Genomic DNA, 9,350 nt, shown 5'->3' with positions numbered 1-9,350 from the left:
AATCTATGAGGTGGAGGGTTGAGTGTGTGGTGCTTGTTAGAGTCTATTTTAAGGCCGTTTTCCTTGTCCCTAGAGACCGAGTGTCTCATCGCCCCTCTCCAGCAGACAGACAGCTGCTGCCTTAGAGCACACAAGCCCTTAATCTGCCTCAATACAAAAAGGACACCAGATCCAACTCTGCATAGAATGTAAAACAGGGCACAGGAGCTGCCCGGGGTGGGGGGAGTATAGGGAGATGTGCTGGAGGCGCCACTGGCAAGGCAGGTAGTTATGGCAAGAGGTACGCAGCAACCCCTGCACTGCATGCAATCCTCAGTACTCGTATGTGCCGCTCTGGACTTGGGTGTGAATGACCAACGACAAGGAGATGTAGAAGGGATAACCGTGGTGTGGCTGACATACAGGGTCTCGATGCTACGTGGTGGGATCCCACACGCCATGGAGTTAGACATTGCAGCACATGCCCCGACTCGGCCGGCGTGTAGGAAACACTTCCACAACAGGATTTACAACAGGGTGTGTTATAAGTGCGGAGGAGTGAACAAGTAGATGCATGTGCCAGTATACAAAAGTGTATGTGTACAACGTCTGCAAAGACGTGTCGAGGACTAAGGCAGCGGGATCCACCTTGTGACAAGGATTCAAAGAAACCAAGGATATCAGACATGCAAAATGTTATGAGGAGAAAACCTGGTGGATGTAAAGATATGGGGGAGAGGTTTGGGGTGGTGAGAGAACGTAACGAGAGCGAGGGACAGAGGTGAAAAAATGTAAGGCGACCATTTGCAAAACTTGGTAGCCAATAGTGGAAAAAGTCCTGTAAGTCTAGTGCAGAGCTCTATGGACAGGTATGGCGTGAAGAACGTGGGAATTTGCATAAACATTTTTCGGTAACTGGTGGTCCCTCTAGTATTTGTAGATGGATAGGTCACGTATATGCCGGCCTCTACAAGGCTACAATATTAATATCAGGACCACACACAATGAACGTTCACCTAAGGGTTCGCTTACAGTGGTCCTAAAGGGTGCGACTGTCCTAAAAGGATCACACTTGCAAGGCCTACACCAGAACGATACAATCGAGATCAAAGATGGCGTCTCCATCAGCACCATCAGGGATGGAAGTCTGCAATCGAACCATACAAGGTACAAAAAAGCAGAAAGGCATTCGCGACCGACTACCAGCCATGTGTGTCACGCTTCAAGGTTTGCAGACGAATACCAAACTAGCTTTTTCACCCTGTACATGAATTTTGTGGAGCCCGTCATACGTACACCCTATGAGTCTGCCTGTGATGTAAATAGGATGAATAGCAGAAACACCATCTAACAGAGACTACCGGAGGAACTCGGGGTCACCGCAGTAAAAGCATCGACACCCTCAGAAAACAGCAGTGGTTGTTGCGTGATGCTACAGCAACATGCGGGTTCCTGAGTGAGCATAACACCATCGCTCTGGGGGTGGGGAAGGGTCTTCTCGCCCATCATTAACTCTGCTGGTTAAATAATGACACCAGTAATTGGGTTGCAAAATGCTAACTCATGTTAGTGGTATTAATGCGCCAATTCAGAGCGGACCCCTCCTCAGTCACTTACAGCCACGTCACATTGTTTGATGTATAACATGAAGGTCAGTTCTACCGTCTCCCGAGGACATTTAGGACTATGCTTGATCACAAACCCCCCCCCCCCCCAAAAAAAAAAAAAAACATTACAGAGCATAAGAGGATTTCATAACACCCTGCGTTGGGGGGTTTCACTCTCTCCTATAGGTCAGTCATTATCCTGAATATTTTGGAGGGTAGTGTCGGGTGATTGCCACAAAACAGGATCCAGCACATACAAGCGGTTGCATCTACGTGATACCATTTTTACCATGACGCCTGCGGATATCACTAGCTTCGCAGGCAGTACGGGAGATGCAACCTAAGGAGTGTGCAATTAAGTGCATATGTGTACACAGGTAGCTCGCGGAGTGTGTACCAGCGCATGGTTACCGCACACCCAAGAACTGGGTAAGCCAAAGTGGGTTTAGACTGGAAAAGAGCGGGACACGCAGAATTCTACCACTCACACAGAGACCAATCGGATCTATGCGTGTCTTACCACCTCTGTGCCCTATTCCATCAGCACATACATGCCTAGACTTGGTCATTCATAACAGGGCGCAGTCCATGTCATATCAGGGCATCCATAGGTCACTACCCCTCTGCTACCATCCTATAGGACATTGCTTTGCTGAATACTGAAGTCACAGCCGTCGATACTACCTGCATCATTGTGCCTCCACAACCACAATCGTGGAAGACAGTTCAGACTGCCCTTGCATGTCAAGTAAGGGTTGACCACCGCAGGTGTGCAAAGTGCAGACAGGAGCATATCCAAACCACCCTCCCCTGGACAGGAAAGGGAGCAGAACAATGGGGCAAACTATATAAAAATACCTAACATAGGGAAAGTTAGTCTTATTGCTCCGTCTCCCAGAGTCCTGTAATGCAGAGCGACCTTTGGCCTGTGCTCCTGGCGCTTGACTGGCCATCCCACTGATGGGGAGCAGGATGAGTGGTCACAGTTCATCTCAGACCTTGTAATAAATGTTTGCGGGGCTTTGAGGCGGCATCTCTTGTACGATGTACACAGGGTGTCCATAATCCCCGCTCACCTTCTCATAGTGTGGGCAGTAATTGTTCTCTGTAGTCCGCAGCGGGATGATGATGTCACTTGGCTCAGTGCCAGCATTGCCGCTGCATTTAGGGCTAGCCAATGTGCTAAGGGATAGGGCCGCTGCCCTTTGTTGCGTATGTTTGCGGTGTCGTTTTCGGATCTTGATAAGCAAAACTACTAGGAAGATGATAATGAGAAGGAAGATCACGCATCCTGCCCCGATGGCGGCAAACACGGCCACTTTAGAGCTGAAGAAGCTGTCAACGCCGCCTCCTGAGGAAGGTTTATCCGCTTGGTTCACAGTATCTGAAATACAAAAATACAAGGTAGGGGTGAGCAGGGGGGAAAGCAGCCAAAAAGAGACAGAAGAGCGACATATCTAATACAACTAAGCAATCACACAATAAAGGGATGGATCATTAATATATATATATATTTTTTTGGCTAATTTTGCAAAATATCTAGCAATTTCCAGACTTACATCGTGCTCCTATCATTAAAATGCAATTTTTTGTCCCTAACACGTAGGAATAGAATTAAAAATGACTATTCTTCTCCTACCTTTAGATGTCTTCTCCATGCCGCCGTTCCGTAGAAATCTGTTTTCTTTGGTATGCAAATTAGTTCTCTTGCAGCACTGGGGGCGGTCCTCAGCGCTCAAACAGCACTGGGGGCGTCTCCAATGCTACGAGAGAACTCTCCAGCGACGCCTATATCTTGCTGCTTACACCAGGCAGGCATGCGCAGTCGGCTCTGCCCGAGGCCCGATGGCAGCGCCAACTTGCGCATGTGTAGAAGTTTCACTCCAGTGCCGGAAGAAGATGCGTGAAGAGGCAGTTTCAGAAGATGATAGTGGCGTCGCTGGAGAGTTCTCTCGCAGCATTGGGGATGCCCTCAGTGCTGTTTGAGCGCTGGGGACTGCCCCCAGTGCTGCGAGAGAACTCATTTGCATACCGAAGAAAACCGGGGTTTCTACAGAACGGCGGCGTGGAGAAGACATCTAAAGCCTTTCTTAAGGCTATTCCTACGTGTTAGTCACAAAAAAAAAAAAAAAAAAATTAACACTTTACTGCATAGAAAACCTAAAGGCCCTAAAAATTTAATAAACAACACAAAGCTTGTAGGAAAGGCTAGAACATTTGTGCAGTTTTCTTGTCATTACAGGTTTATTAACATTTTTCACACGTTCCACAAATAATTTAGGCAGAGACAGCTGGAGACCCTAGGAAAGGAAGGACCGGTCCGTAAAATGATCCAGCCCATTACCACCTGTTTATCAGCGCTGCGGAGGATGCTGGGGGTCAAACATGAAATTCTACCAATATTCAGCTACTTCCACGGTTTCTTATGATCGGAATAGAGACTTAGAATTTCTCAGCCTATTGACAAAGTCACGTTAGTACGTCATCTCTCACCTGGCTTTCCATGCACTTCTCCATCAAAATCTTTTGCATCATTCGAAGGTCCAGGCGTCGCCATCTTTCCAGTATTATATGCATCTTTGCCGGGCCGGCTAGTGGTGACTTGCTCTGGTGATACTGCATTTGGATCTGTGAAAAGTTTTTTGATCATCAAAAACAGAAGTGGAAATTTTCATAGCAATGCGAAATCAACACGACCCCCGTTGGAGCCTCATTGTGACATCTCTACATTTATTCGATGAAACTTCTAGTTTAAACTCAAGTTTTAGGCCAAGACATTGGATAAGTTTCCTTCCGTACCTTGTCCGACCTTCATGATGATCACCATGGATCGTGTGTAGCATACGCCTCCTTCTCGATTCTCAAGGCCCTGTAGAGTTCCATTGGAAGTAGCTGTGGTGTGAAGAATACATTACGTTAATATGACCATCGGAAGTTACGGAAAACAAGGCAGAATATCATGGCAGTCTTTATACTTAAAGTGAAGCTGTCCAGTAATTAGTAAGAGTAGAATATAGTCAAGGGAGAGAATATAGTAAGGCAGAGTTCACACGGGGTATTTTGGTCAGGATTTTGATGCCATATCCGCCTCAAAATCCTGACCAAAGAGACGGATCCAATTGAAATCAATGGGAGCCGGTCAGTTCTTTTTTTCGGGAGCCAGAACAAAGAACGGACATGCCTTGCGAACCCGCCTGAAGACACTCCTGACTAGGCCCATTCACTGGGCCTAATCCGGAGTGGAGTGCGTGGGTGGATGCCGGTCCAGTCGCGGCTACCCATTTTTTGGTCCGTGTGAACCCGGCCTTAGGGTTATAGGATTTTAGGCAGGGCACAATAAATCACGATAGGACTCCTAAGAGAGACCGTGAGAGTCCTGAACACCCTGCCCACAACAGCAGATTGACAGCTTTTCCCGGACCACTGTGTGTACAGAGAAGACTGTCAATAAGCCAATATGGACAGGATCAGGACTCTCACGGTCTCTCCTAGGAGTCCAGTCATGGTTTACGCTACTTTGACACGACAACCCTCTATTAGAGATGAGCGAGTACTGTTCGGATCAACCGATCCGAACAGCACGCTTGCATAGAAATGAATGGACGTAGCCGGCATGCGGGGGGTTAAGCGGCCAGCCGACGTCAAAGCGGAAGTACCAGGTGCATCCATTCTTTTCTATGGAGCGTGCTGTTTGGATCGGCTGATACGAACAGTACTCGCTCATCTCTACCCTCTATATCACGAGAGCGTAGCGTCTCTCTCTTTACCAAAGCAGAATAAATCACAAGTTCCCTTTATAGATCCGGCGTCTCTTGATGTTTAACCATCTTATATGTAAACTTGTGGTTCTACAAGAGTAAACCAGTCCTGTTACCTGCTCTGGCCAAGTGTTAAAAGGAGAGACAAAACCTCATTGTGTTCTGTATAACCTGTACTAATCGTCTATATCCACCCAAAGCGACGGCTATGCAATATAATAACATGTATTACTGGATACAGCCAACAGTGAAATGGATTCATTACCACATTAACAATTACAAAGATTTATAGACTCTGATATATCGGAGTGTCCGGGCTTGTTATTGGATTAGACTAGGAAGAAGTCATCTCTGCAGAATGGGACCCTCCCTCTAAGTGCCTGCAGGCCTGGGAAGAGCAGAGACTTAGCCAATATTGTCAGGAGTCTGCTCATTCACATCAAAAGACATATTAAAGCCAGCGTCTGAATGGCTTGTACAATAAAGCCAACCATTTATCCGGCGGTAAATTTCATTCCATGAGCGTTTTTTTGATGGATAAAATGCCACGTTGTAATATTTAACTAGTTGCCCCCCATTAGATGTCTTATAAGACCAGGTACGCCGTAAAAGCAGTTATATGGCCACACCTGCAAAGAAGCGCTCATACATAGGCGAATAGTAAAAAGGATGTTCCATTGCTTAATATGGGAAATGTCCCGACACACGTTTCTCGGATCGCAACAGGATATACTTTTAGCAATCAACCACACAGGACAACTCAGGCCCGGTTCACATCTGCATTTGGTATTCTGTTCAAGGGGGGTCCCCAAGCCTGGAAAACTTATATGCATTAAAAGCTAACCACACGGACCCCTTAGACTATAATAGGGTCCATGTGGTCTCTGCTCCATGTCCACACCAAACATGCAGAGAGAAAAGTGCTGCTTGGGGTCCGTGTGGTTTCTTAGTGGACTACCCGAACAGAATACCGAACACAGATAAGAACCGGGCTTTAGCCGTAGATTTTTCTCAGACATTCGGAAGCTTTCTTTGTTCTCAAGGCCTCCTCTGCAGAAGTGAACAAAGTCTAAGCATACATTAGAAACCAACTAACTAGGCTTAGACATATAAAGTCTAAGCTAGGACACTAAGGGCTCGTTCACACGGGGCAAGAGTGGGCGGATTCGAACGCCGAATCCACCTCAGAATCCGCCCCCTCACAATGGAGGTCTATGTAGACCGCTAGCTTCTGTTTTTCCGTGAGTGGTAGGTCCCGGCTCACGGAAAAAAGAAGCGAGCTGCCCTTTCTTCAGCTTCCGCCTCGCGACAGCACCCTCCGGACTAGGCATATTCATTTGGGCCTACTCCAGAGCGGGAAGCTGCGACAGTCGCAGTTCGGTCCTACTCTGAAGCAGCTTCGTCCATCAGAATGAGGACCAAAATACACAGTCCCGTGCCCAGTGTGAACGAGGCCTTACATACTAAGCGAGACCCCAGGAAGTAAAGCAAACTACCGAGGTGAGGGTCTGTGTGAAGAGCTGCAGAAGTATCAGAAAGAGGTGTTCTTCATGCACGGCAGAGACATGGCTGGTGCCCGACCACTAAGGGCCGGACAATGAATGACGCTCATTTCTGAACAGCCCAGAGCCCAACACCGCTCACACAATGTATAGTAATAACAGCTTAACCCCGGCAGGGGTGTGAAAGGAGATCAATGGCTAAAGAAAAATGCCCTGTGACCCTCAGGTCTTGGAAAATCTGGCCTTGTGCTCATAGCAGCCATACTGAAGTCTACTGAAGCAGCTCAGGAGAACAAAAGCAGAACCTATGGATGACAGGTTAGATATAGAAGACCCAGGACATTGATATGAGGAAGACCTTCAGCTCCTAAAATTAGAATGAAGGACTTGAGCCATCATGGCCCCCTACCTGCACCCAGAGTAAATTTACAAGCTATTCCATTATTTGCAGATGCGTCGTCCGGGGTATTGCATTATAATAACGTGGCGGCCTCAAACAAGCATGCACGGGGTTAACTGGAGCGTCTCCTCCCAATCTCTGCAGGATTCCCCCCACACAGGAAATTAAACCTCTGTCCCAGTCTGGGAAGCGGGATCATGGGGTTTGGAAAAAAGAAAAGAAATATAAAGCATCGGAAGGCTCCAGGCAAAACCAGCAAGCCCATGGAAGGGGGATTATTAGCAGCGGGAGCAGAATAAGCAGCGGACCTCCCTACAGTCCAACGCTTCTGTTTTTGTTCTTCCATGTGCAAGTGGGAAACATTCCCGTATGTGAGAAGTTAGGAGAAAAAAACAAATATAAAAGTGAGGCTGAAGGAAACCTTTGCAAAAAAAAAAAAAAAGTTTGTCTCTTTGGTACGGCAAGGGCTGCCATGGTACTCGCACGTCCAACGTGTTAAGACAACGAGACTAAGGCTGCATTTACACGTCACAGATCATCAGACGGCTGGAAAGCTAAATCCGTGGCGAGAATTTACAGTTTTTCTCCATAAGATGCCATTTTACAAGGTAAACTTGGTTGTGGTTGCAGCACGCTATAGTATCATTTATGGATTTAGACCAGGTAGTTGGCTAAAGCCCGTGACTCATAAGGGCGGCTTCACACCAGGGAATTCCAGGCTGCAGACTGCTGCAAAGCCTGCATGTCTTAGGGCAAGTGCACACAATCTGCAGAAGCTGAAAAATTCTGCGGGGGGAATTTAGCGGCGGAATTGTTCTGCCGTACCAAATGCAGAGTTGGATGTTGAATTTGCAAATTCTGTACCAGCCAGGGGGCATTTCCCACTTCCCATTGACAACACAACGGAAAAAAACAGTGTCTACAAGGAAATGAACAGTGGAAGGTTCAGGTGGAACAAACGCAGATTTGCTCGGGAATGGCTGCAAATTTTTGCCTTTGCAATACAAGGCAGGATGTAAATTTGCATCAAAATGAAGACACCCCCCCCCCCCCCACCCCAACTGAGATGTGTAAACTGGAGCGCTCAGCAACCTACGAATTGTCATCGTTACTATTTGTATTCTGATTGATGTAAACCCTTCTAGAGCATCGTTTGTCTGTTGTCCCTCTATTATTCCTACTGGAAACACATGTGAATTGGGTGTTGCTATTCATTACTAGTTTGTGGTGTCCCCATGCACAGACTTTGGCTTGGGTCACATCTGCGTTTGGGTCATTCCATTCCACTCTTCTCTCTGCACAGATTCCATTGTAGCCTATAGGGTCTGTGGGGTTTCCTTTATGCGGAATAGGTTTCCGTTCGGGGGGACTCCCCAAATGGAAACCCATGTGCAGATGTGACCCGGGGCTTATGCCTCCAATATAGGAATAACGGAGGAACGATGGGTCATTTTCCAATGGGCACTGTCATTTGATGGTGAAATGTTGGCTGTGACTCGCCCTTACCTGGTAAATGCGGCTAAAGCAAGACAAGAGCTGCCATCCATGTACTCACTACATGACTAGAACATGTCTGCTGCTCTGGACTTTGGGAAAGATGGGTATACGAGTTGCAATTGTGACCTATCGTCGTCACTTTATAACAAAATTGGTTATGAAGGTCCTTGTCGGCACCCGAGACCCCCTCTGCTTTGCTATAGTGGACATTTTAATCTAGCGGGGCTTCTAGACTTTTGGTGAGGGCGCATCTAGTGTTACCAAAGTAACTGCAACCTTTGTGAGGGACCCTGGCGTATACAGGTTGCAATGGTTTTAATAAATGATATGGCCCGTCATTGTACCTACTAACACATTTGCAGCGTGCCAGCTTTCTAGGAGCACTGGGGGCCCGGCTTAGTCAGCGCCAGCCTCGGATCAGCTCTGTAGTCACACATGGCACTTCTCTTCCCTGTACAGTTTCAAACCCAAGCCCCAAATATGGAAAAGCAAACCCCGATGGAATGAAAGTTATTTTTCACCCTCCTTTTTCACAGAAACACAATGTGAGGTCTGCCGAGGGAGAGGGTAGAGGGGGTCACACAGCACAAGAATGACTGGAGGCGCT

General features: G+C 47.3%; 1 protein-coding gene across 1 annotated transcript in view; it reads right to left on the bottom strand.

Annotated features, from left to right (window-relative positions):
- Positions 1-1,941: 1,941 nt before the first annotated feature.
- The window catches only part of EFNB1 (ephrin B1), a 45,307-nt gene continuing 37,898 nt past the window's right edge, over positions 1,942-9,350 (bottom strand). Inside the window, exons 3-5 of the mRNA XM_075259856.1 lie at positions 4,386-4,478; positions 4,080-4,214; positions 1,942-2,970 (exon numbers count right to left, since the gene is read on the bottom strand). Coding sequence (XP_075115957.1) covers positions 2,579-2,970; positions 4,080-4,214; positions 4,386-4,478 — 620 coding nt within the window. The 3' untranslated portion in view covers positions 1,942-2,578. The remainder of the gene's footprint in view (positions 2,971-4,079; positions 4,215-4,385; positions 4,479-9,350) is intronic.

This window comes from Leptodactylus fuscus, chromosome 11, assembly GCF_031893055.1.
Source record: "Leptodactylus fuscus isolate aLepFus1 chromosome 11, aLepFus1.hap2, whole genome shotgun sequence".
NCBI classification, from domain to species: domain Eukaryota; kingdom Metazoa; phylum Chordata; class Amphibia; order Anura; family Leptodactylidae; genus Leptodactylus; species Leptodactylus fuscus.
Note: the sequence above shows the minus strand (reverse complement) of the source record. Positions and strands in the feature narration are given on the sequence as shown.